Source organism: Leopardus geoffroyi, chromosome X (assembly GCF_018350155.1).
Source record: "Leopardus geoffroyi isolate Oge1 chromosome X, O.geoffroyi_Oge1_pat1.0, whole genome shotgun sequence".
Classification (NCBI taxonomy): Eukaryota; Metazoa; Chordata; class Mammalia; order Carnivora; family Felidae; genus Leopardus; species Leopardus geoffroyi.
The window spans coordinates 884,047-911,303 of record NC_059343.1 but is presented as its reverse complement, the minus strand read 5'-3'; the positions used below and the strand labels follow the sequence as shown (position 1 = coordinate 911,303).

The 27,257-nt window shown below is 61.0% G+C and overlaps 1 protein-coding gene across 5 annotated transcripts; it reads right to left on the bottom strand.

The window, feature by feature from the left end:
- Positions 1-959: 959 nt before the first annotated feature.
- LOC123594901 (granulocyte-macrophage colony-stimulating factor receptor subunit alpha-like) lies at positions 960-23,017 on the bottom strand. Of its 5 annotated transcripts, XM_045471913.1 has the most exons (13): positions 22,746-23,009; positions 21,163-21,305; positions 16,593-16,686; positions 15,134-15,276; positions 10,804-10,930; positions 10,593-10,722; positions 9,854-10,038; positions 9,155-9,288; positions 7,648-7,671; positions 3,960-4,095; positions 3,376-3,469; positions 2,411-2,592; positions 960-1,118 (listed from the first exon to the last, which is right to left on the bottom strand). In XM_045471913.1, the coding sequence occupies exons 3-13, from the start codon at positions 16,663-16,665 to the stop codon at positions 970-972; spliced, it is 1,377 nt and encodes a 458-aa protein (XP_045327869.1). In that variant the 5' UTR covers positions 16,666-16,686; positions 21,163-21,305; positions 22,746-23,009; the 3' UTR covers positions 960-969. The 5 variants fall into 5 exon arrangements, with proteins under 5 accessions (XP_045327869.1, XP_045327870.1, XP_045327868.1 ...); XM_045471914.1 differs by lacking the exon at positions 21,163-21,305 and having other exon boundaries at positions 3,960-4,086; positions 22,746-23,017; XM_045471912.1 differs by lacking the exon at positions 21,163-21,305 and having other exon boundaries at positions 22,746-23,006.
- Positions 23,018-27,257: the final 4,240 nt, after the last annotated feature.

Here is a 27,257-nt window from a genome sequence, read left to right as displayed (position 1 = left end):
CTTCTGCAAGCTGCTGGCCAGGGGCCCAAGCTGGGGCTGGATTCCCAGGCTCCGGTTCTTTGGCCCAAGCCGTGTCCACACAGCGGAGTCTCCCCCGTAAGAGAGTCTCCGTCCGCAGAGCGAGAACACGCGTTCCCAGCAGGGAGCTCTGTCTTGGGCTCCGAGGTCCTCCCCGCGGCCCTTGCAGGGTCCGTCCTGCAACCTCGCGGCCGTGGGTGCTTATCGGCCGCGACCCCTTGACCGGGCGGCTCCTGGGCGGTGCCGGACGGGGTCTGGGGACCGCGGTGCCAGCTGCCCGCGGAGATAATGGGCGGGCACTTCCTGTGCGCGGAGCCCAAGTTCTCTCTCTGTCGGGCGTTTGGAAACCTTTCGAAAGAGGCCCACGCTTGGCTTCCGTGCATCTTACCCGGGCCCGATCCAACCAGGGACGTTTTTCAAGAAAACCCTTGCTTATCAGGCCCGCGGCTCTTGTGAAACACGGAGGTGACGCTTCTGTCGCCTCGGTCTGCGTGGCTGCGTCCGGGACCCTGCTCGCCTCGCCCTGAGCCTGGAGCCCTGGGCTGACGCGTGTGGGCGCACGTCCGTCGTCCGGAGACCCGGGGGCCTGGCGTGGGCGACCCCGGGCCCGGCTGCTGGCGCGCATCCACGGCCCCCCGATGACGCCCCCGCACCTTCGCCACGCACCGCGTGTGGACGGCGGGCCGAGCGCGTCTGGAAGGACGCGGGCTCGCGTGCGCAACGCCGGCTCACCAGCACGAGGACACGCGTTCAGGCCGGCACTTTGCAAAACCCGAGAAGCCGGGAGGCTCGTTCGCCATTGGACACTGGGCGTTTCCCCACCTGCTATATTCTTTTATTCTTACATTTTGTCTTGTCATCTCATTTCATTCTTTGCCCTGTATGATTTTATTCCATCCTATTACGTTTCCTCTTGTTATTTTCCTTCTCTTCTGTTATTTTATTTATCTATCATTTTACTAACACCACACGGGGCCACAAGTGGTCGCAGGCGGAACGCACCGTCTCCCCTCGTCCCCCCGTCAGCACGTTGCCTCCAGCGTCACCACGTCCTCGGGGTCCTGGGGGCCAGGCGGGGGGTGGCCCTCGTCCCAGGCGACCTGGGACAGAGAGAGAAGGCAAGCGTTGAGACCCCCGGAACCTCCCACGCCCCGAGGCCGGCAGGTGCAAACAGGGCGGGGGGGAGGGGACGATTGCTCGGCTGCGAAAAGGACCCGATACTCGGGGACAGAAGCGGGACACACAGGACCTCGGCGCGAGACCCCAAAGGTACAAAACACCTGAAACAGGGAAATCCGGACACACGAGGTGGACGTGAGCGCCCACAGGGTCGGGGGGACCTGGGATCCGATGGAGGTGATGCTTCATGCGGACAAGCTCTCCTTTGGGGGTCATGAGAATGCTCTGGAACCAGACCTAGCTGGTGGGGGGCACAACGCCCCTGCCTTGGGCCTTTGGAATAGGTGACAGGGGCGGTGGGGGGGGGGCGTGTGACTTAGGTTTCCACAAACCTGTCAAGTGGAAATAATGCGTCACTGTGACGCTCACCCCAGGGGACACCCAGGAGGCCCTCCCTTTTGCCCGGCGACACCACTGGAGGCCCCCCCAAAGTCCCCTCGTGGACCCCGCAGGCTGCCGTGCCCCCGGCTGCCACCAGCTGACACAGCCCCCCTGTGAGATCAGGCTCCGTCCAGCCTGGACGCTGGGGGCCGCCGGGGGCCTCAGGGAGCCCCCCCCCCCCATTTAAGGGACAGGGAGTGACCCTGCCCTGGAGCCTCTGGAGGGGGCACGCTGCAAACCTGAGCGCACTGCAAGCCCCGTAGCCTCGCCCCAAGTCTCTCCGTGGACCCTAAGCACCCCGCGAGGGCAGCCTGGGTTGTGGAAGCCGCGGGGTGGGGCGCCCTGACAGCGCGTTTTGGGGGTGTCCGACCGCCTCCTCAGGGGGAGCGCTTGGGCTGACGCATGAGGACGCGAAGGCGGCTGGATCTGGAAGTAAGGTCTTTGCTCCTGTGACGGGTGGTAATGGGGGGGGGGGGGCGGTTGCCGGTGCCCACAAGCTCCCCCCGAGGAGGGGAACCACCAGCACGAAGGACCAGCCCCGGATTGGCGGCAGGGAAACGGGCCACACGCCCGCTCCCGGGGACTGGGGTGGCGGACGGCCGTGCGTCTCCAATGCCCAGCATTTCGGCTTTCGTGGTGAGCGCCCACGCGCAAGGCCTCGGGTGCTGGAGGGTCGTGGCCCCTCCGCTGACCCCCCGCCCACCGACAGCGCACCCCCGTACTGCCCCCACCGCCAGAGACACCCCCGCCTCCACTCCCGGGACCTCCCACGGCGCTGGCAGCTGGGAGGGGACGCGCCCACCTCCTGGGTGCAGAGGGAAGGGTCACTCACCCCCGGTGTGGGCATGAGGGCCTTGGCGATTTCCTTCTTCACCTGCGGGATGGGAGGGAACATCTTGCGCCTCACGGAGAACCTGGCGGGGAGACGCACACCGTGAAGGACCCCACGGCCTCTGTGCGTCCCTTCCTGGAGAAACGCAGCGCCCACGGACACCCGCCAGGCCTGGTGTGCATCTGCCGGACCAGCGAAGACGCGCGCAGGACTCCTCAGGTCCTCTCCAAGTGCCCCCCACCCCCACCCCCACCCCAGGTCTTCTAAAGCACCACAAAGTGTATAAGGACCCCCGGACTCTCCAGGTCCCCAAGACACCCCAGGGCTTTGACTTTGGTCCTTGAGTATCAGAGGGTCCTGGGGAGCACGCGGGGGGAGGCAGAACGACCCGCCCCCATCGCCCCGCCCATAGCCCCGGGGTTTCCTGGAGACTCCCCTGCTCCTGGGCTTGTCCAGAGCTGCGCACGCGTCCTTACCCGCCTGCTGCACCCCCCCACCCCCCCCCCCCCCCCGGCTCACTGCCCCTCCCCGCCGCCAGAGGACCGTCCTAATTGAGGCCCCAGGAAGGGTTCCCTAACCGCGGACCCTGTGAGCAAGTCCCCTGTCGTGGACACGGGGACGGGGCGTCCCGAATGGTGCTTTGTCCCCTTGGCGACCTCGGCGCGCAGCGTCTGGACCCGGAGGACTCTGGCTGGGACCCCCTGGAAGCGCGCAGTCCAGCGGTACGTGGGACGGGAGGGTCCTTCCGACATCCCAGTGTGGCTGTGGGGCCGCTGACAGCGGCGGAGACAGCAGGAGACCCCCGCCCCTCCCCAGCCTTAAGCAACTTCGACTCCACTCCAGTGTCTGGATTCGCGGACTCTGGATTCGCGGCCCCTGGATTCGCGGTCCCTGGCCATTCCCCAGGCTCTCGGGCCAGCGCCGCGTGGCCTTCTGCAAAGTCCGGGGTGGGGCGGGGCGCTTACCGTTTGCAGAGGAACATGAGGACGAGCGCGGACAAAGCCGCGGTCCCCACCACGGGCCCCACCAGGGCGCCGCTGAAATCCTGCTCCGGGAGGCCTGGCGGGGAAGAGAAGCAGATGGTCAGCTTTGCACACACCAGGCGCTTCCGGGGGAGGGGGGGGGGGCTGCCAGCCTGCAGAGCACATGGGCATCCAGCTGGTGCATACTTTGGGCTCAGGCCCCCAGAACAGTCCTGTGGGACCCCTGGAGGGGGCCATGTACGCAGACCCTGGCCTCGTGGGGTTCCCCATGTCCCTCTGGGCAGGTTGGTTCGCTCAGGTGGCTGAGTCTAGGGGGACGGGCCCCTAGGGGGCCCCCAGGGACCCGGGAGAGGGTGCTGCGGGGCGTCCGGACCCCCAAAGAGGCCCACGTGGTGCCCCGGAGACCCGTGAACGGGACCACAGGTGAGAGGGCAGTGGCGGCTTGAGATGCGCTCAGGGGGGCCTGGGTCCCACGGCAGCGGTGCCGAGACGAGACGGCAGAGGACGCCAAGCCGGGGGGCCCAACGAAGGGTCCCTGCGCGGCGCGGGGGGCCTCGGCCACTCACCGAACCGCCGCGTGGGGCTCCATTCGCTCCACAGGCGGTTGTACATGTAACGCACCCTCACCCGGAAGGCGCTCTTGGCTCTGGTGGCGGCACCGGGCATCAGGTACACGTTGGGGTCCTGTCCCCTCTGGAAAACCTTGGAGACGGGAGGGGACTGTGCGTGAGGGGCGTTGCTGAAGGGGCGTCGGGGAGCAGGCCGGGGGCGGGGGGGGGGTCCCCTGGGCTCTGAGCTCCGGGGTCCGTGCGGGGACCAGGCCGCACACCCCGCGCAGGGACACCCGTGCGTCCGGCCGCAACTCCGCGCGTCGGTCTGGTCAGTCTCGCTCCGCCAAAGCCGGGGAGGTAAGGCCCCGCCTCCCCCGCCGGGGAGGTTGACCCCGCTTCACGTCTGGCGCCCACAGCTCTCTGAGCTGCACCCACACCTCGGGCAGAGACCTCGCGCCCTGGGGACGCGGCCCGCGGTGATTCCGCACAGACCCCGTGGAGCCCCGTCGGCCCGTTCGCTTTCTGGCGGCACAGCCGGGCTCTGAATCGGAGCCGCTGGCCGGGAGGCGTCCGCTGTCCCCACCTGCCTTTCCCTGGCGCCACGGGGACCGAGAGTGCACAACCCTGAGCCCCAGGGCACCATCTGGACGGTCCTCTGCGCGGGGAACGCACTTGATCTCCCGTGCACGCGGCTGAACCACCCCGCTGTTCTTTCTGAGCTCTGAAGGCGCCCTGCTACCGGCCCCCCACCCGCAGGGCCCTGGGGCAGGAACGGGGTGGGGGGGGGGGCAGACGAGGACCCAGGGAGCTGCCGGGCCTGCTCCTGCAGAGGGACGCTGAGGGGGGCAGCAGGGATCCCCCCACCCCCAAGGAGAGCCCCCCAGGCAGCGGGAGCCACACACACCGCCTGGCCAATGCCTGTGGCGCCCTGCGTCTCAGCTGGCGTCTGAGCAGCGAGGGGTCCCAGACTGGACACCTGGCGCCCGAGGCTGGCCCCCAGGGGCGCCTTGAGACTGCACGTGACCCTCAGCCTGGTCCCGGGCACTGCAAGTGTGGTCCGTGGGGCAGCATCTGGCCAGCGGGGTGGGTGTCACCCGGGAGCAGCTGAGGCCCACGGGAACCCAGGTGATGGATGGGAGAGCATCTGCGGGATGGGGGTCGCTGCTGCCCTTGAGAGGATGGGGGGGCGCTCATGTCTGTTCCAGCATCTGACGGCAACAGTGACCAATGACCACACAGCCCGTGGCTTAAGACCACAGACGGCATCCTTCCCCAGCTCTGGACACCAGAAGTCTGATATCCAGGAGGGGCAGAGCTGCTGAGATCCATGCAGGGAAGGGCCGCTGAGATGCAGGAGGGGCAGGGCCACTGAGATCCAGGCAGGGCAGGGCCACTGAGATCCAGGCAGGGAAGGGCCCCTGAGATCCAGGCAGGGCAGGGCCACTGAGATCCAGGAGGGGCAGGGCCACTGAGACCCAAGATGGGCAAGACCATTGGATCCAGGAAGGGCAGGACCACTGAGACCCAGGAGGGGCAGGACCCCTGAGATCCAGGCAGGACAAGAGCACTGAGACCCAGTTGGACGGGACCCCTGAGGTCTGGGCAGGGCCGCTGAGGTCCAGGCGGGGCAGGGTTGCTGAGATCCAGGGGGGGCAGGACCACTGAGATCCAGGCGGGGCAGGACCCCTGAGATCCAGGCAGGGCAGGGCCCCTGAGATCCAGGCAGGGCAAGGCCACTGAGATCCAGGAGGGGCAGGGCCACTGAGATCCAGTCAGCACCACTGAGATCTAGGCAGGGAAGGGCCCCTGAGTTCTGGGAGGGGCAGGACCACTGAGATCCAGGCAGGGCAGGGTTGCTGAGATCCAGGCAGAAGCACTGAGACCCAGGAGGGACAGGACCACTTAGATCCAGGCAGGGCAGGGCCGCTGAGACCCAGGAGGGGCAGGACCCCTGAGATCCAGTCAGCACCACTGAGATCCAGGCAGGGCAGGACCACTGAGATCCAGGCAGGGAAGGGCCCCTGAGATCTGGGAGGGGCAGGGCCACTGAGATTCAAGCAGGGCAGGACCGCGGAGATCCAGGCAGGGCAGGGCTCCTGAGATCCAGGCAGGGCAGGGTCGCTGAGATCCAGGCAGGGCAGGGTCGCTGAGATCCAGGCAGGGCAGGGCCGCTGAGATCCAGGTAGGGCAGGGCCACTGACATCCAGGCAGGGGAGGGCCACTGAGATCCAGGGGGGGCAGGACCACTGAGATCCAGGCAGGTCAGGGCCGCTGAGATCCAGGCAGAAGCACTGAGACCCAGGTGGGACAGGACCACTGAGACCCAGGGGGGGCAGGGCCACTGAGATCCAGGAGGGACAGGGCCACTGAGTTCCAGGCAGGGAAGGGCCCCTGAGATCCAGGCAGGGAAGGGCCCCTGAGATCCAGGCAGGGCAGGGCCACTGAGATCCAGGAGGGGCAGGACCACTGAGATCCAGGCAGGGAAGGGCCCCTGAGATCCAGGCAGGGAAGGGCCGCTGAGATCCAGGCAGGGCAGGGCCGCTGAGATCCAGGCAGGGCAGGGCCCCTGAGATCCAGGCAGGGCAGGGCCACTGAGATCCAGGAGGGGCAGGACCACTGAGATCCAGGCAGGGAAGGGCCCCTGAGATCCAGGCAGGGAAGGGCCGCTGAGATCCAGGCAGGGCAGGGCCGCTGAGATCCAGGCAGGGCAAGGCCACTGAGATCCCAGAGGGGCAGGACCACTGAGATCCAGGAGAGGCAGGACCACTGAGATCCAGGCGGGGCAGGGCCACTGAGATCCAGGAGGGGCAGGGCCACTGAGATCCAGGCAGGGAAGGGCCGCTGAGATCCAGGCAGGGCAGGGCCGCTGAGATCCAGGCAGGGCAAGGCCACTGAGATCCCAGAGGGGCAGGACCACTGAGATCCAGGAGAGGCAGGACCACTGAGATCCAGGCGGGGCAGGGCCACTGAGATCCAGGAGGGGCAGGGCCACTGAGATCCAGGCAGGGCAGGGCCACTGAGATCCAGGCAGGGCAGGCCCGCTGAGATCCAGGCAGGGCAGGGCTGCTGAGATCCAGGCAGGGCAGGACCCCAGAGATCCAGGGAGGGCAGGGCCGCTGAGATCCAAGTGGGCAGAGCTGTGCCCCCTCCAGAGGCTCCAGGGGAGGGTCCTTCCTGCCTCTTGCAGCTTCTGGGGCTCCAGGCGCCCCTGGGCTCGTGGCTGCGTCCCTCCCGTCTCTGCCTCCTCCTTCGTGTGGCTTCTCCTCTGTGTCTGTGTCTCCTCTTTGGGTCGTAAGGACAGTGTCATTGCATTTCGGGCCCCCCGATCCAGGATGGGCTAATCTCAGGTCCATCAGTTACTCACATCTGCAAAGACCCTGTTGCCAAATATGACCCCAGTGCAGGGTTCTGGGGGGACACAAGCTTTTCCGGCCGCTGCTACACTCACTACAACGTGTGAGCTGCATCGGCCCAAAGGAGATCGTCTGGAAGGACGTTTCCCCGTCCGCGGGCGACCTGAGCTGAGTCAGGGGCAGCGGAGAAATACAGCGTCCCGACGCGAGAGTGAAACCCTGAGGGCCGCTAAGGGGCTGGTTGGGACCCCACGGCCCAGGGGGTCAGTGGATGTGGAACCAGGTCTCCCCCCTCCCCCCCTTTCCGCACCCGCGCACGTAAGTCACAGAAAAGGGACGAGATAACTTACACGGTTTGTTTCTGCGGAGCTCGCCTGTAAGAAAGGAAAAATGGTCAGTGTCTGCGTTTTCTGCACCGTCTGCAAGTGTGGGAACCTGCCTGGACCTCCTGGACCGGGATGAGGCAGCCTTCTCAGAGCTTCCTTACCTGCTCAAGAGAAAAGACCGGGAATGAGGGTCCATACGACCCCACTGTGGGGACACCTCAGTTCCGGGAAGGACAGCGAATGTATCAGAAATTCCTTCTCCAGGGAAGCGAGGTGGGACGCTCAACCAACTGAGCCACCCAGACGCCCCCTGCCTTTTGTTTAATTTGCAGCCCCCAGGGACCGCACTTAAGAGGGTAGAGAAACTTCAACACCGAGTTCCGTTGCTGTGACTCTACCGCTGGCTGGTGAGTTTGTCCTGGGGACGGTGTGAGGGACGAGAAGGCGGCTCCGACGGCCGCATCTTGTCCGAACGTTCAGATGTCCGGCGTGGACTGACCACGTCAGAGGCCCGCGGCCCACTCTGGGTGAGGCCCCCTGTCCACAGTCACCTGTGTTATCACCTGCCTGAGGTTACCCGTGAGGAATCAGTGTGAGGTCACCCGCGTGAGGTCACGCACAGGAGCCCTGGAGACCTGGGGCACAGGATGCCAGCGGGCAGGGCGGAAGCTGCAGACTCTTGGCGGCCACGTCCAGGGTACGAACCCGAATCCAAGACCCAAACCTGGCGTCTTGCGAGGATTTTCAGGACAGAAGGGACACCGCCTAACTTCCGTTTGGAAAGGTGCCGACAGGTGAGGGGTCCACACCCGGCTGGGCCTGGGGACCCCTCCACGCCTTTCAGGAGAGTGCCAGACTGTGCCGTAAAGGGCGCTGTGGGCTGTGGGACGGGGCCAGCGGCTGGCGCCGGCCTCGGGAACGTGGACACGTGGACACCCGGGGACAGATCGCGGAAGGCAGATCACGCCTTGTGGCGGGTCCCGTGGGCAGGAGAGGCGCTCTTGTGGTGTGTGGGGGCCGTGCACGGATATTCCCAACATTCATTCATTCATTCATTCATTCAGTGTGGAGACGGAGAAGGACCTCACACTTGGGGACAGAGGCAGAGCCTGTGGGCACAGGCAGCGGTCTGTGCAAAGGTCCTGGGGTCTGGGGTGCCCAGAACCAAATCCTATGTTGTGCATGGAGATTACTTGAAAAAAAATTTTTATAAACAAATTTCTTAAGTATGTCTGTTTTGAGAGAGAGACAGAGGGAGAGACAGCAGGGGAGGGGCAGAGACAGACGGAGAGAGAGCCCCCAGCAGGCTCCGTGCTGTCAGTGCAGAGCCTGATGCAGGGCTCGGACTCACAAACTATGAGATCCTGACCTGAGCCGAACGCAAGAGCCGAGGCTTAACCCGCTGAGCCACCCAGGTGCCTCCATAGAGGTTCCTTTTTAGGACCAAAAATGAATCCGCGCGCTTCGTGCCCCAGGGGCAAACGGGACAGCACGCCCTGCGTGGGTCGTTCACGGACGCGTGGGTTCTTACCGGCGTTTGGATTTCCAGCTCGTAATACAGCATGTGACTCGAAAGGTCGAATCGGATCTCGGGAGGTTCCCACCGGATGATGTGGTGCGACCGGTTGTAGGTGATGGTGATGTTCCTGGGTGGATTGTACTTCTCTACGGCAGCGAAACACGACAAAGTGTTTCGTGTTTAGCCCATTGGTTGTCTTTTGTTTTAAGTTTATTTATTTTGAGACAGAGGCAGACAGCAAGTGTGGGGGGTGGGGGTGCAGAGACAGATGGAGACAGAATCCCAAGCAGGCTCTGCACTGTCAGCACAGAGCCTGACCCGGGGTTCGAACCCACGAACCGTGAGATCATGACCTGAGCCAAAACCAAGAGTCGGACACTTAACTCACTGAGCCACCCAGGCGCCCTCGACCATTTCTTTTCTGTGAAGGCCCCCCCTGCAGGCATTAAGAATTAAAATTAAATTTGTATGCTTTTCTCCCGCTAATAGAGTGCTTGTCGGTTTAATTTGCAATCCTCGCAGACAGAACCTAAGAGTGTAGAGGAGAAGTTTTTTTTCTTGTTTTGTATTCCCACGCACAAGAAGGCTGTGATGCGTCTCTTGGAAGAAATACACGTATTAGAGAAGCATCCCCCCCACTCCCGGGGGCAGCCAGACACCGGTCACCTTGGACGGCGAGCCGAACGCAGGGCGAGGGAGGCCACGACTTACCGATTTGAACGGCATTAAATGGAGTGAAATCCAAAAACGGGATCGCCGTTTCCCTGCTGGTTCCGTTCACCAAGAAGAAGTAATTATCCGTCCTCTGGGGTTCACCCAGTTGGTCGAAATGGCAGCCCACGCGGGTCCCCGTGGGGCCGAGGATGTAATGGACGCATTCTGACTCGGCCTCATGCCTGTCACATGCAAGGGGGGAGAGGGCAGGCCCGCCTGTGAGTTCTCGTGGGCAGCCATTGCCAGCCACACCCCCCCCCCCCCGCAACCTAGATAACCCACTGATGACAGGGGACAGTCCCGTCCTCCAAATGAGCGTAAAACCAGAACGCGATGTGCATCCCAGGCGACCAGCCGGCATGCGGCAGGCACGGGCAGGAGCCTGCCCTTTGCAGAGCGAGGGGGTTACAACCCCTTCCATGAAGCATTCAGTGTCCAAATGGGGGATGTCCTCGTCCCTAGGACGGGAAGGGGGGCTGCATGCTGGGGCCAGGACGCGGCAAAGTTGCCCGGTTCTCCCCCACCCCCCACCCCAGGGGCCTGGCTGTTGGGCGCTTTCCTGGGTAACTTTGGGACGTTCGGGGAGACCCCCAGGGGCCAATGGGCGCTTTCCTGGGTGACTTTGGGACCGTTCGGGGAGACGCCCCCCTGCACCCTGGGGCCCTGAACCAAAGGCTGAGCACTTGACGTGAGGACCCCTGCGCGGGTCCCGGGCGCAGCGAGGGCTCCCGGTCACCTGGACGCCCAGGAGAACAGTCGATACTTGACGTCGGCTGGGGCGGCCGGGCCGGGCGCCCAGCTGCAGTTCATGAAGCGTACGTTGTAAATGAGGCAGGAGAAGTTCACGGCTCCGGAACCTTCCCTGCCTGGGGAGACACGGCCCGAAATCTGTCGGTGCCCCGCGGGCGGGCCGGGAACCACGCGTCCGCAGCTGACGGGGACCTCACCTGGGTTGGCGAAAGTCAGGACTTGGAGGAACACGTCCCCTTCGCAAGTGATGTTCACGGTCAGGTTGGCCCCCCTGTGCAGCACGGAGTTGGGGAAGGTGCAGACGTAGGTGTGGTCCTCTGTCACCTGCAAAGGCCGCATTGCCTTGTCTGCAGGCGCCCCTGCCCCGGGGCTCCCGGCGGGAAGGGCCCAGGGCACCTGAACGCCGAGACCACTCCAGACGCCCCACCAGCGCCCGGATGACATCGAATCTACAGCACAGATGTCACGGGAATGACACCCAGCCTGCATTTCTTTCCCCAAAGAATTACCGTCAGCAGGGACAGAGCACACCCTGACCCACGACCTCCGGGAAACCCCGCCCTCGCCTGTAAGAACCAGCTCAGAGGTCCCGCGAAATCAGGTGCATGGGGACACCGCCCTCTCTGCCATAATCCAAAGAGCTCACGGCCAGGACCTGATTAACGCCAACGACGTCCCTACTTCTGTGCATACTTTCCTTCAAACACGGATCTTCCCCCAGTGTGCTGCCCTCGGCCGCCTCAAGCCTCTTTTCCCGTCTCTTGTCACATCTGCACGATTTACTGCTGTGTGTGAAGAAAATAGTACACAAACTCCCAAGTCTAACTGCTGCATTGGGTCCGTTTTCTTCTTTCTATGAAGCCCCCCCCACCTCATGACACCGAGAATTTTAACACCATGTGAAACCTGCCTCGCTTCATCTGTCTTTTGTCAGTCTAATTTGCACAGCCCCGTGGACATCACTAAGAGTGTAGAGGAAAAGTGTTTCTGCACATCGGCACCAATAGAAAGTGTTCCCACTTCTCAGCCTGACTTTGAGGCTCTGCAAAGGTAAGAGAGGGTGGCCAACACCCTGGCTAGAGCCTAGACGGCTGTGGCGTGGGGGCCGTGGCGGGGGGCGGGGAGGGGGACAAGGCGTGCGAATACGCCTGAGGATCCAGCCAGGGCCTGCGCTCCAAAATCTGGCCTCCAGCATACGTTCCGGAAGGGGATTCTGCAAGCCTCCGGGTGACGGTCACTGATCCCTACACTCCGTCCCTGGCACTTCCCAGGCCTGGTGTCGGCAGGGGGGGACTCCCCTCATTTAAGGAAAAGCAAACAGGCCCAAAAGCAGGAGTCTGCGAAATGCTAAGTCTACAGACACCCTTTCCTGGCAAAACGTTCTGTTCCAGAATCCTCACAAAAAGGAGTTGCCGACCCCGTCCCCGTCCCCCAGCCCCTGGGCCACTTTCCTGGTACACGATTTGTCTACTGGGGACGTTGGGTGTAACTGGGATGAGGCACAATGTAGCCTTTTGTGTCCGGCGGCTGCCGTCACCCGGCAACATTTTTGCCAAGTTCATGCACATTGTTGCAGGTACCCCGCTGTGTTCTGCTTCATGGGCGAATGGCACTGTTCATTTCTCATCATCGTCTTTCCCCGGGGAGCGTGGCGTCTCTCCCGGCGGCTCCTACGCGGACCGGGATGAAACGCGGAACTGGAAAAAGGGGCCAGGGCGGCGCGGGCCCGCGGGGAGGCCGACAGCAGCCAGCCCAAGGCGGCCTCATGTGCCAAACACAGAGCGCAGTGAGGACACGAGATTAAAAAAAGCTCGGGAGGAAAACCAGACCACGTGCTACGAGAAAAGTCAGCACGGGCCGCATCCTGTTTGTCAAACCCCGGATTCCAGGGGTGCAGGGCGGCCCAGCGGGTGGACTCTGCCCACGTGGCTGTGATCCGGTGGAGTGTGGCCAGGAGGGAAATCATTACACGCACGCACATTTCCTCCTCAAGTTCAAAACCTAGGAAACAGGGACTAGCTCCCGCGTTTGCCGAACCGGGTGCTGGAAGTTCTCCTCTCCCGGGGGGAGCGGCTGGAGATCCCCAGGCTGCAAAGAACCCCAATCCGCCCTCCCGTCCGGCTTGCAGGAGGGGGGCTGCCAAGGAAGGAATAAAACACACCCAAGTTCAGGAATGCCCTCCGATCGCTGCCTGCTGGGCCTCATGGAAAACCCCAAATCCCAGGGAGAAATTGCGCAATTCTGCGGCCGCGTTTTCTGAGTCTGCAGAAAAGCCCCCAGCTCTAAAAACAAAGCCTGACTATTTAAAAAAAAAAAAAACACAAAAAACGGAATGAGCTGTTTCCTACTAAAGCCTTGGGAGACGACAGAACTGGCCCAGGAGGCGGCTCAGCGAGGGTCTCCTTCTGGAACATTCCCTTTCAAACCAGCGGGAAGGAGGAAGCTGCCAGCTGCTTGAAAGCATTGCAACCTCTTTCTGCAAAAGAACGAGGTGTTTTGTTTTTTTTTTTTCTTTTTCCTGCAGGAGAAAACCCTCAGATTTGTGCAGACCACACGGAAGGGAATGAACCACAAAATACACACTCGCACAAACGGGGGCTTTTAAGAAAACACAGCCAGACTCGACTTTCCGTTGCTGGCACAGCGCGGATCCAAGACCACCCACAGGATATTCCGAAAGGAACCGACTTCATTGAAAAAATTTTTAAAATGTGGGACGTCTGGCGGGCCCAGTCGGAAGAGGGTGCGACTCTTGATTTCAGGGTTATGAGTTCAAGCCCCGCGTTGGGTGTAGAGATTTACTTAAAAATAAAATCTTAAAAACTATAAAAAAGAATAAAACTCCAAACGCCAGGCTCATATACTGAATTCAACGTGGTGGTTTTTTTTTTTTTTTTTTTTTACATTTATTTATTTCTGAGAGACAGGGAGAGACAGCGTGAGCAGGGGAGGGGCAGAGAGAGAGGGAGACACAGAATCTGAAGCAGGCTCCAGGCTCCGAGCTGTCAGCAATCCCGAGGGGCCTCCCGAGGAAACTGCGCTCCACGGAGGGAGGGGATCGGGGTCGCTGAAAACGCCCTGGGCAGGAGTCATACCTGCACCGTTGTTCGGCAGGCAGACAGGTACAGCCCTGTCTGGGGCACCCCCACCGCTGTGGGGACCCTTCCCTGGGAAACCCCGTAATCGTTTTAAGGTGAAGACATTGGGATTCAAGATATGCAGAAAGAAACATTTTGGAGGGGGTTCTCTTATCTGACTAAAATTTTTTTCCAACGTTTTATTTATTTTTGAGAGACGGAGAGAGACAGAGCACGAGCAGGGGAGGGGTAGAGAGAGACACACACACACAGAATCCAAAGCAACTCCAGGCTCCGAGCTCTCAGCACCGAGCCTGATGTGGGGCTGCTCGAACCCACACACCATGAGATCATGACCTGAGCTGAAGTCCGATGCTCGACCGACTGAGCCCCCCCAGGCACTCTTCTCTTCCCTTTTCCCTACCAGTTAGGTGTACAAGGCCCTAACTTTACCTATTCATTGGGCTACTCTTTTTGTAAACTCCATATGCACAGAAATACATTTCCTCCCGTCTCTTCACCTCTTCATCGTTATCGTTCATCAGGTTAATTCACAGCCCTCAGAGACAGAACCTAAGAGTGTAATGGCTAATTTTCCTTGCCCAACCACCTTAGAATGAAACTGAGGAAGCGTGTGAAGTATACGATGAGTGAACGAACAGAGACCAAAGACAGGGACGGAATCCAGACGGGACTGTTCTAACGTGAAGGGGGTGGGATGCACGTAGGGGACAAATCCCTATCTTTTCCCCTCCCCCTCACAGAAGGGGAGAAATCAGAGCACAGGCAGGGGCAGAAAAGACCGCTGTTATATTCTCCCTCATACGCGGGATTTAGTGTGTAAGTTTTATCCCCACTATACGGAGGCAGAGTGCAAATGTCCCCAAAGGTGTCAAAGGTGGCATGACCCGCCCCCACCTTCTCCTGGGCCAAGACGAGGGCAGTGACCCTTCCCGCCTGATGCGGAGAGCCAGCACTGAGAAGACAGTGTATGCACAGACCTTACTAAAATAACCCATACCTGCCATTAGGCTTGTTGCTAATTGCCCACTCACGTCCCCACCACTTATTGGCCCCAGAAGCCAAAGTGCCCATTCCTCTGACAACCAAACCCACTACTCACTCAGAATTCCTCACCCTCTTAAAAAACTGGTACCAAACCTCCCTGCTGCTTGGGGTTTCCCTTCTTTCCTCTGAACCTTCCTGGATGTAAAAAGTTACCATAGTAACAAATCTGTACGTCTTTTCTCCCGAAAAATCTGGCGCGTGTCATTTTAATTTGCATATCCCTATGCCAGAGCCTAAGAGGATACAGGAAATGTTTTTTTCTTCCTGGACAAAAGCAACAGGGGTGGGAATCAAGGCAGGCCAGGGGCGCGAGAGTCGTCTCACAGGAAAATTCCGGAATCACAAGGCGCAAAGCCACGAGGCGTGAACCCCGGACACTCACCTGTGGGTCCACCGTGGCGGAATAGGCAGTCGGCGTATCTATTGTGCATTCCTGGCCACTCACGTTTCTTGTGGAAGTCCAGGTTAACATTTTTTTCCTTGAATCCAGCTGCATGTTTATAATAGGGGACATTTTGTCTTGCGCTGTGATTAAAAAAGCAAAAAACCAAAAAGATGCTCAGAATCCTTAGTCGTGGGGCGGGGCGGGGGAGGAGGTTGCAAATCAAACCCACAAGGTCAGAGCGCGTGGGGGGCTCAGCGGGTTGAGCGTCTGGCTCTCGATTTCCGCAGCTCGTGAGTTCGACCCCTGCATCAGGCTCTGCGCTGACAGCACGGAGCCTGCTCGGGATTCTCTCTCTCTCCCTCTCTCTCCGCCCCTCCCCCACTTGCGCTCTGTCTCTCTCTCAGAAATAAACGCATAAACTTTTTCTTAAAGGCACGAGCTAAAAAAAAAAAAAAAAAAACTAAGAAAATGAACAAACCACAGGGACGTCACTTCTTACGCGTGAACTTAGCTATACTAATAATAATTCGGGAAATACAGAAAATAATCAGAAAAACAGACAAATTGGGTAAGCAATAATTTGAAGACTACGGAAAATAATTTGAAAGACACGAGTTGGCTACAGTCATAATTTGAAAAATACGGAGAAATACAGAGGCACCCGCCTGGCTCCGTGGGTGGAGGGTGCAACTATTGATCTCCAGGTTGTGAGTTCGAGCCCCGTGCAGGGGGTAGAGATTACTGGAAAATAAAATCCTTTAAAAAAATAAAAAGAAAAGAAAAACATAGAAAATACATTTGAAAACTACAGAAGATCATTGGAAACATACAGACAAGTTAACGATCGTGACGATAATTTGAAAATTTCAGAAAAATACAGAAAATAATTTATAATTAGCCACAGTGACAATAATTTGAAAAATGCATCAAATCATGTGAAAACTACGGAGACAGGGCCCCCCGGGGGGCTCAGTCGGTTGGGCGTCCGACTTCGACTCAGGTCCTGATCTCGCAGTTCGTGAGTTCGAGCCCCGCGTCGGGCTCTGTGCAAATATCAACTGCAGCCCAATCCCAGGATCTGCAGCATCTGTGAAATGGGATCGTGGGGGACCTGAGCCGAACTCCAGAGTCACACGCTTGATCGGCTGAGCCCCCCCGATGCCCCCGGGCACCCCGTTTTCCTGGGCCACCTGCGGGAACATGTCTACATGCTTTCTGGCACCTTCCGGTGGACGTGTTGCGGGGTCGAATCTTCACCCTTGGGTCTCTGATTCTCCCCGCGAATAAACACCTGTAGTTCGATTTGCAAAAGGACCCCCTCCCCCTAGCAGGGCGGTCTTGGGGCCAGGGGGCGCTTTAGGTCTTGGGGGAGGGACTTCTGTCCCCTTTGGCCTCACGGGGGCGGGGTGGGGGGAGTGATAATCCCACCCGTCCTGGGGCGCCTGCCTCTACCTACCTGGCCGTGGTTGTGCACAGCATGCCGACTTCAGGACGACCAGGAAGGTCACAAGATCCAGGACGGCCGCCATATCCCAGCCCCAAAGCTGCACCTTCACAGGAGACACCAGGTCAGAGGTCAGATCCCCAGCTGCCTCCCCCCCAAGGGTGTCACCGCTAATGAGCTCCTGGCCGCATCCCTTGCCCTTGCTGGTCACGTCCACATTCCTGCTGCTGAGACGAAGAAAATCTTTTCCCGGTAACCTCTTAGGTTCTGTACCCGACGCCCGCAAATTAAACAGATGAAAGTTTAGCAGACACACCAGTTTTAACTACACATATACACACAGGGTCTTAGAAAGAAACATGCGGCTCAGGGAGATGGACGGATGACCAGGGCTTAGAAGCTGAGTCAGATTCAGCCTGGGAAAAGGGGTTCCGGACTTTCCGATGGGGACGTGCAGCTCTGGGGAAACGCAAAGCAGGAAACACAGGAAATTCATGTCCATTAAGGTCTGTCTTGTTAATAAGAGTCTCTCACATGATGAGACGTCTCTGGGTGTAGTTCTCCCCATACGGAAACATCTCCACCATTAGAACATCCATTTACGGGGCGCCTGGGTGGCTCAGTGGGTTAGGCGCCCGACTTCCTGCTTCTGCTGGTTCTCAGTGGCCTGTCCCTCCAAATCACCCCTGTGCCCAAGAGGGAAACTTTGGGGTGAAGCGTTCTGGTGCCCATCAAGGCGCACCTGTCCTGGGTCAGCCCGAGGGGGGAGGGGGGCCTGTCTGTGCCTCATCCTGGACCTCGCCTGCCTCTCCGTTCACGTTGTCCCACCTTCCCTCTGGGGGGTGGCCCTCCCATGCCACCGACGCCCCTCGGGGCCTCTGGCGTCCTTTTAGGGTTCTGGGGGCCCAGGACCCAGATGGCGTGGTGTCATCGTGGAAACGTTTACCAGCACGGAAGGAAGCAGGGTCACGCGTCCGGGCCACGAGGCGAAGTGAGCCCTCGGGGCAGGGCCGGTGCGGAGTCGGGCTCCCCATCAACACAGAACCCCAGGGGCGGCCCTTCGAGAAACCCAGAGCCGACAGAGACAGGAAGCCGGGCCCAGCGATAAAGTCCCAAAGCGCCGTTTGAGGCCCAAGGACGAGAAAAGGCTTTGAGGGGGAAGAGGTCATTTTCGAACTCAGGAGCTGAGGTCCCGGCCTAAGGGGGTCTGAAAACACTGGGGGTGGACGTGTCCCTTCTCCAAGAAAGGGGGATCCGGGGGCTGGATAGCGTCCCCTAAAATTCACGAGTTCAAACCCTCAGCCCCAGGACCTCAGTGGGGCTGTATTGGGCGGTTGGGCCTTAAAGAGGAGACGAAGGGAACATGAGGTCACGAGGGTGGCCCTGGTCCCTCAGCACTGGGGTCCTTAGAGAAGAAGAGGTCAGCACACAGACAGAGACAGAGGGACGGACACGTGAGGACTCAGGGACACGGTGTCTACGTGGTGAGGAGAGAGGCCTCAGGAGGAACCAGCCTCAGCCCCGCGTGGATCTCAGATCCCCAGCCTCGGCCCTGCCTGGACCTCAGACACTGAGTCTCAGCCCTGCCTGGAACTCAGCCTCCCAGTCTCGGCCCTGCCTAGATCTCAGACGACCCCAGCCTTGGCCCTGCCTGGATCTCAGCTACCAAGCTCCACCCTCACTGGACGTAGAGTCCCAGACTCAGCCCCACTTGAATCTCAGACTCCCAGGTTCAGCCCTGCCTGGATTTCAGACCCCCAGCCTCTGCCCTGCCTCGAACTCAGACACCCAGCCTCAACCCTGCCTGGATCTCAAACTCTCAGCCTCCATCCCTGCCAGGATCTCAGACCCCCACCATCTGCCCTGCCTGGATCTCAGAGTCCCAGCCTCAGCCCTGCCTGGACCTCAGCCTCCCAGCCTCAGCTCTGCCTGGATCTCAGACTCCCAGCTTCGGCCCTGCCTGGACCTCAGACACCCAACCTCAGCCCTGCCTGGATCTCAGACCCCCAGCCTCAGCCCTGCCTGGATCTCAGACCCCCAGCCTCAGCCTGCCTGGAACTCAGCCTCCCAGTCTCGGCCCTGCCTGGATCTCAGACGACCCCAGCCTTGGCCCTGCCTGGATCTCAGCTACCAAGCTCCACCCTCACTGGACGTAGAGTCCCAGACTCAGCCCCACTTGAATCTCAGACTCCCAGGTTCAGCCCTGCCTGGATTTCAGACCCCCAGCCTCTGCCCTGCCTCGAACTCAGACACCCAGCCTCAACCCTGCCTGGATCTCAGACTCTCAGCCTCCGCCCTGCCTGGATCTCAGACCCCCAGCCTCAGCCTGCCTGGAACTCAGATACCGAGCCTCAGCCCTGCCTGGATCTCAGACCCCCAGCCTCCGCCCTGCCTGGATCTCAGACCCCCAGCCTCAGCTTGCCTGGAACTCAGATACCGAGCCTCAGCTCTGCCTGGATCTCAGACCCCCAGCCTCAGCCCTGTCTGGATCTCAGATCCCTCAGCCTCGGCCCTGCATGCATCTCAGACACCCAAGCTCACCTCTGCTGGACGTCAGATTCCCCGACTCAGGCCCTCCTTGATCTCAGCCTCCCCACCTCGGTACTTCCTGGACTTCCGACTTGTAGCCTCTGCCCTGCCTGGACTCAGACTCCCAGCCCCGGCCCTGCCTGGATCTCAGACCCCCAGCCTCAGCCCTGCCTGGATCTCAGACTCCCAGCCTCGGCCCAGCCTGGATCTCAGACTCCCAGCCTCGGCCCTGCCTGGATCTCAGACCCCCAACCTCGGCCCAGCCTGGATCTCAGCCTCCCCGCCTTGGCACTTCATGGACATCAGACTTGTAGCCTCTGCCCTGCCTCGAACTCAGACACCCAGCCTCAACCCTGCCTGGATCTCAGACCCCAAGGCTTGGCCCTGCCTGGATCTCAAACTCTCAGCCTCCATCCCTGCCAGGATCTCAGACCCCCACCATCTGCCCTGCCTGGATCTCAGAGTCCCAGCCTCAGCCCTGCCTGGACCTCAGCCTCCCAGCCTCAGCTCTGCCTGGATCTCAGACTCCCAGCTTCGGCCCTGCCTGGACCTCAGACACCCAACCTCAGCCCTGCCTGGATCTCAGACCCCCAGCCTCAGCCCTGCCTGGATCTCAGACCCCCAGCCTCAGCCTGCCTGGAACTCAGCCTCCCAGCCTCGGCCCTGCCTGGATCTCAGGCAACCAGCCTCTGGTCCTGCCTGAATCTCAAAGTCCCAGGTTCAGCCCTGCCTGGACCTCAGACCCCCAGCCTCAGCCCTGCCTGGACCTCAGACTCCCAGCCTCAGCCCTGCCTGGATCTCAGACTCTCAGCCTCCGCCCTGCCTGGATCTCAGACCCCCAGCCTCAGCCCTGCCTGGACCTTAGAACCCCAGCCTCAGCCCTGCCTGGACCTCAGACTCCCAGCTTCTGCCCTGCCTGGATCTCAGACCCCAAGCCTTGGCCCTGCCTGGATCTCAAACTCTCAGCCTCCATCCCTGCCAGGATCTCAGACCCCCACCATCTGCCCTGCCTGGATCTCAGACTCCCAGCTTCGGCCCTGCCTGGACCTCAGACACCCAACCTCAGCCCTGCCTGGATCTCAGACCCCCAGCCTCAGCCCTGCCTGGATCTCAGACCCCCAGCCTCAGCCTGCCTGGAACTCAGCCTCCCAGCCTCGGCCCTGCCTGGATCTCAGGCAACCAGCCTCTGGTCCTGCCTGAATCTCAAAGTCCCAGGTTCAGCCCTGCCTGGACCTCAGACCCCCAGCCTCAGCCCTGCCTGGACCTCAGACTCCCAGCCTCCACCCTGCCTGGATCTCAGACTCTCAGCCTCAGCCCTGCCTGGATCTCAGACCCCCAGCCTCAGCCCTGCCTGGACCTTAGAACCCCAGCCTCAGCCCTGCCTGGACCTCAGACTCCCAGCTTCTGCCCTGCCTGGATCTTAGACTCTCAGCCTCAGCCCTGCATGGATCTCAGACTCCCAGCCTCAGCCCCACATGGACCTCAGCCTCCAAGCCTCAGTCCTGCCTGGATCTCACACCCAGCCTCAGCCCCGCATGGACCTCAGACCCCCAGCCTCAGCCCTGCCTGGATCTCAGACTTGCAGCTTTGGCCTTGCCTGGATGTCAGATTCCCAGCCTCAGCCCTGCCTGGATCTCAGAACCCCAGCCTCAGCCTGCCTGGAACTCAGCCTCCCAGCCTCGGCCCTGCTTGGACTTCAGACACCCAACCTCAGCCCTGCCTGGATCTCAGACGCCCCAGCCTTAGCCCTGCCTGGACCTCAGACTCTCAGCCTCCAGACCTGCCTGGATCTCAGGCACCCAGATGCAGCCCTGCCTGGATCTCGGCCCCCTAGCCTCAGCCCTGCCTGGATCTCAGCCTCCCAGCCTCGGCCCTGCCTGGATCTCAGCCGCCCAGCCTCCAGGACCAGGAAGGAATAAATGTCTGTTCTGGATCCCGCTCCGTGCGGGGTATTTGTCCCAGCTGCCCGATATGAGTCGTACAGCAGAGTCACCAGAAAGCAAAGGGGGCCGATGGGGGGCCATGTGTGTGTTTCGGGCCTCCCCAGCATCACCTGGGTCCGCACTGTGAGTCCGAGGGTGGGGGCTCCTGCCTGGACCCTGGACGGGGAGCCTGGCGGGCTTCCTGCTGTGCCCGGAGGTGGGTTCAGCAGGCAGAGGTGTGGCTCCGTGGGCCCCCACGTCGGGACGGGCCAGCCTGCGGACGGACCCCGGGGACGGTCGGATGCACCCTGTGACCCCAGGGCATCCCGCAGAGCAGCCAGAATCTGAACTCGGCACCCCGGGGGCCTCCTGGGAACACGGCCGAGCCGCGTGCCAAGTCCTGATTGGTCCTTAAATCTCCACGTTCACATGTCCCTGAGTCACGGACGCTGGATGTGTTGGTCAACACTTTGCGTGGCTTTGCCCCAAGGTCGTGCCCATCAAGGCTCCCGGACACCCCGTTTCTTACACACGTCTCAGTGCAACAAACAGGTTCCCCTTTTCTTTCCGTTTGCACGCCCACGCCTCACGTCTGCAAGAAACCTCCTGGGTGTTTGCAGCCGTGTCTCTCTTGTTCATCGTCGGGGGCTGTCTGGGGAGGTGAGACCGTCTCCTGCCCCTGACAAGCGAAAGGACACCCCCAGTCGGTTCCCTGCACATCCTTGCGCCCCTGTCCTCCCTCCCGTGTGATTTTGAGACAAAACCTCAGCTCGCCTTCCGATGAAAAATCTCCGCGTGTGTACGTGAACTCACTTGGGGGGCCCAGTTGGTTGAACGTCCGACTTCGGCTCAGGTCGTGATCTCACGGTTCGTGAGTTCAACCCCTGCATCAGGCTCCGCACTGACAGCTCGGAGCCTGGAGCTGCTTCGGATTCTGTGTCTCCCTCTCGCTCTGCCCCTCCCCCACTTGCCCTCTGTCTCTCTGTCTCTCCAAAATACACATTAAAAGATTTAAAAACATATAACAATAAAAAATAAGAGAGGAAGAAAACAACAGAAACGTCTGTGCGTTTTTCAGCGACCAGGTGCTTCAGCACGTGACCCCAGGACCCCAGGGTCGTTCTCACTCTGAGAGTATTAACCCGTCACGAAGGGGGGTTCCCTCTATCGACGCCTACATTTGCTACTGGCTTCCTGTCTTTCCTGTGGGCTTCAAGGACCCGTCCCCAGGCTTCGGCAAGGTAAGCCCGCTCTCCAGCCACCGGCCACTGATGACGCCTGGCCCCTTCCCAGCCGGTCAGCCCGTCTTCTGCGATGGGAACCAGGGTTGGCCTCAGGCCTCAGCCACCCCGTCTGCCCCTTGGTCCAGAGCCTCCAGCCCCGAGGCAGGACGATCGCAGAGGTCACCGTGCACCTCGGGGACGATCCGAGGGCTCGCCCACGGCCAGCGGCTGTGAGTCACGGCCTGGGCGCACCTGCTCTGGACGTGGCCTCGGTGGTCTGCTTCCCCAGGCGCACCCTTCCCAGGTGTCACCTCATCAACCCCCGCAGCCTGGGTCCCCACCTGGACCACGGTCTCAGACCCGTCTGTATCAGAGACCAGCCCTTGGTCAGGGATGTGCCCAGCCGTCTCCGCCCTTCCCTCCCGTCCTGAGCACCCCCTGCCCTGGGACAGCAGTCCCCTGCCCCCACCGATGGGACGACATCCACTTACTGGCCCCTCAGCTCTCGGCGCCTGTCTTGGGCCGTCTCAGCACTTTCGGGGGACGCTGTCCTGCCCGGGTGACAGGCAATGACGATGACACCAGACAAGCAGGGTCCCCGAGGGCAGACTCTGGGCGCGGACAAGGAGACACGGCCCGGTCAGGAGCCTGTGCTGCCTGGAGACCCTCACATGATTCATCTGGACGCACGTCAGCCGTGTCCTGCCCGTCAACGAGCAGCAGCCTTGTTATCTCGGGACAGGAAGCGTCCCCGACGTGTCCAGTGTGAAGCTGGCCCTGTGCCGTTTATCAGCCACTCAGGGTTCCTGTTTCTACAGCTCCGGGTCTCTGGACACTTGCCCAACGGGGTCCATCTGGGGAGCACAGGGGAACCAGGGTCTCTGTGCTGGGCTTCCTGTTCTGGAACCTTCTGTGCCCCCCCCCCCATGTCTGCTCCTCTCATTCAGGGGGAGGCAAGCCCACTCTCAGGATTTACGATCTCGTAGACGTTGGGGTGTGTGGGGTCTGTCTCGTCTACACCACAGGACAAAGTGGTGTTTGACACGAGCAAAGAAGGCCATCACTGGGTATCATGGGAAGGGTTGTCCCCAGGCGGACGTGGTTGTAAATACGGGTCTTGGCACATGCATACCATTGAGTGGTTTACATCATCCCCGCCATCTGCACTGCTTAGGCTCCTGCTGTTTACTTCAGGAGCGGGGCTGGGGGGCGGTGATCTTTCCTTCCCAACCCCACAGCTAAGTGGGACGTTTCCAGAGGACCGCGAGTCCTGAGACGGTCGGCGGTCTCTGTCTGATTTGGAAAAGGGAGCGTCTCACGAGTGTGGATTCAATATGGCACCCTCGTTGGCAAGATTCCTGGTCGTGGGGAAGGAAGTCCGCCACGGGGCCGGGCGGCAGCTGAATCGGCAGGCGGGACCTACGTCGGGGTCAGGGCTCCTCAGCCGGCCCTCGGATCGACAAACGCCACGGATATGGCCGTGTCTGGGGTGGTCCGAGGCATAGCACGTGGACAACGCAAGGGACCAGAACGCGAAACGCCTTGCCACCGTGGGGTTGACCCTCTAGGCCAACGGTGGGAACGGGGAGGTCCTACGGAGCAGTAGAGGCAGCTGTGGAACATTCGGGGACGCAGGGGGCACCTGGCGTAGGAGCCTTGGGGCAGGGATGCCCTTGGCGGCAGTGCGGGCCTAGAAGGTTCTAGAACACAGAAACGGTCCACAGTGCCGAGCATTTTCTCCGCCAAGAGCCGCCGCGGGGGATTTGGTGGTCGAGTCTCGGTGTGTTTGAAAGGGTGTTTGCGAAGGGATCCGATCCCGCGTCAGAAGGGGAATCCCATCGTGAGGGAGAGAATCCTGGCTTCCTGTCCGCGTCCCGTGTACGTTCTGGAGGCGCTTGGATGGTCAGTCGGTGGAGCGTCCCACTTCAGCTCAGGTCGACATCTCACGGTTCGTGACTTCAACCCCTGCATCAGGCTCTGTGCTGATGGCTCGGAGCCTGGAACCTGCTTCGGATTCCGTGTCTCCCTCTCTCTCTGCCCCTCCCCCGTCACACTCTGTCTCTCTCTCTCAAAAATAAACATAAAAAATTTTTTTTGATAAAAAGCATCTGCCTCCGCCCCTAGACACGTATCACAGAATTCGAAAAGATCATCGTTGTGGGTTGAACGTGCGGTGGGGTTTCCCCAGCTCATCCGCTGGCTGGAGCTCGCGAGGGGCCTCGGGTGATGCACCTGCCTGTGCGCCCAGGAGACGCTGAATTAGGAGGCAGCTGTGTGCCTCTGGAACCACCTCCGCTGCTGGCACTTTGGTGACGGCTCTGGGACGCCCCGGGGCTCGCCAAGACGGCGACCGTCCCTTTCGGTTAGCGGCCTCCGCGTTGAGGAGTGCTGGGGGCCGTGTGGGGAGGGGGCCTGGGAGAGCGTGGCTCATTCTGGGTTATATAACACGCGTTGTGCAAAGGGCGGGTCCCCGGGGCTGCGGGTGGGGACGGCCGGGCCGTCTTGGGCGTGACGGTGGGTCCTGTCCCAGAGAAGCATCGCGGGGGACCCTGGGGTTCTATAGGTCCCGCAGCACGTGGGGGCTCGGGCCAGCAGCCAGCCGTGTGCGGGAGCCTAGAACCTTCCCCGCCTGCTGCTGACTCCACGGAGACGGAGACGAGTTACAAGTGTCAGAGGTCGACGTGGCTACAATGTTTCTAACTGAAGGCTGCAGACCCGCCAGAACGTTCCAAGCTGGGACGCCGTGCAGACGAATGCAGGAAACCGCGCACCCCTCCCCCGCACAGCCCCTGACGGCCACACAGACAAACGTTTCCCTGTCCACACCGGCTGGCGGTTAAACCAGCAGCTCCGAGCTTGGAAAATATTTCATCTCAAGTCCCAGCGGATGAATCGGAAGGGACAGGACTCGTCCCCACTCCCCCACCCCCGCCCTGCTTCTCTGGCCTCCGATCTCCCCACCTTGGCGTCTATGAAAACACTGAAGACGGTGTGAAAATCAGTTTCACCAAAACCAGGTGGGCTTCATACGAAGACAAGGATGACAAGGGGGTCCGCGTGTGGCTGGAGACGGGCTGGGGCTTTGGGGACTCACCCACGGGGGAGGGAGTCCTCACGAGAAGGCTGGAGTTCGTGTCCCCAGAATATATGTCCCTGTTCTAGCTCCCGGTACCCGGGACGGGGACCTGATTTGGAAACAGGGTCTTTGCAGATGTGACGAAGGATCGAAACATGAGCCCATCCTGGATCTCACTGGTCCCCCCCTGCCTGGATCTCAGCAGCCCTGCCCCCCCCCTGGATGTCAGCAGCCCTGCCCCTCCTGGATCTCAGCGGCCCTGCCCTGCCTGGATCTCACTGGTCCTGTCCCTCCTGGATCTCAGTGGCCCTGCCCCGCCTGGATCTCAGTGGCCCTGCCCCGCCTGGATCTCAGTGGCACTCCCCTGCCTGGGTCTCAGGGGCCCTGCCCTGCCTCAGTCTCAGCCGCTCTGCCCCTCTTGGAGCTCAGCAGCCCTGCCTGGATCTCAGACTCTGGTCTGCAGAGCTGGGGCGGGGGCTGGGGGGAGATGCACATGGGAAGTTTCAAGGCCTCCCACAGTGGTTTGTGCTGCTGTGCCGTCAGCCCCTTGGAACCTCATGCAAACGCCCCCTCCCAGCTGGGCTGCCCTGCCTGCATTTCCAGAGTCTGATCGCCTTCCAGTGGGTCCCCGGTTCCCTTACCCACTGCCAGCACTTGTCCTGCTGTCCTGGCCCCTCACCCCGTGCCTGTGCAAGAGAAAGGACCCCCACTCACCTGCACGGCCTCCCGCGAGTGCCACTGTGCCCCCAGGTCTCATTTCCTGGGGGTGAACTCCCCATGGGCTCAGATCCCTCCCCCGTCAGCCGCTCAGCCCCCCGGGTGCCTTCGCCTGACGCTCTTGACCATGGGAGACCCTGGGGGCCGAGGTGGGCCCCAGACCATTATCTCAGGAGCACAGGCACGAGGGAGCCTTCCTCCCCACAAGTGGTGTGGCCCCACCTGTAAGAACAACGGGGCTGTGAGAACCACGGCTCCAAGGAAAACCCCAAGGTCTGGGCCTGGTCCCTGCCACCACTCTGGTCCTTCTGACCCCCAGCCTGCGGCTGGCCGGTCCCCACAGCCTACGGCCTTTGCAAGGTGTGGAGCATGAAAGTATTCCTCTGGGACTCGTCTTAGGGTTTTCTTTTCCGGGAAACCTCAGCGTGTGCCCTTGAGGCCGTCACCTGATTAGACGAGGCCCACCCCCATGTGACGTCACCTCTCTTTACTTAAAGTGAGCTGCTTGAGGACTTTTGATCCCACGTACAAAACACCCCTCAGTGAGTGTTTGATTGAATAATGGGGTGGGGTAGAGGGCTGTCGCCCGAACTCTTAGCTGGTTGGGGAATAAAAGAATCACGGCCAGCGACTCCTCCTTCTGAGTTTAGATTCCCCACAACACCGTCCACGCTTCCAGATAAGAATGAAATGCAGGGAGTCTGGGCCCGTGGTTCCAAATTCATACTAGCAGGATAATGACTGATATCACATCCGCTCACGAATCCAGGAAGTGACTCTAAAACATGTTCAGGGTCAGAGGAGAGGGAGGCTTGGGAGGCAGAATGGAGAAGCACCTGTGGGAACCCGTGAGGTGGGGTGAGTCGGAGACACGGCCGTGAACTCTTCCAAGAGTGTTGGGAGCTGCTGTGGAACAAAGAGCCGGGACTAGGAGGTCTGCACCAGCCCCTCCCCCGGGGCCGGCACGCCTGAGCCCAGAAGAGCCCGTGGGAAGGCACAGGTTGGGGGTGGGGACTACCGTCGGGAGCGTGTGCCCACTGCCCTGGCGGGGGTCACCTAGGACTGGCACAGGGGACCCACTGGACAGCACATCATGATGGGTTCGCCCTTTAAATAGTTCCGTGACGGTCATTTCATGTGGATGGGCATCACATGGATGGGCAACAGCACCCCCCCTCCGTCCCCATTATTCAGTCAAACACTCACTCGG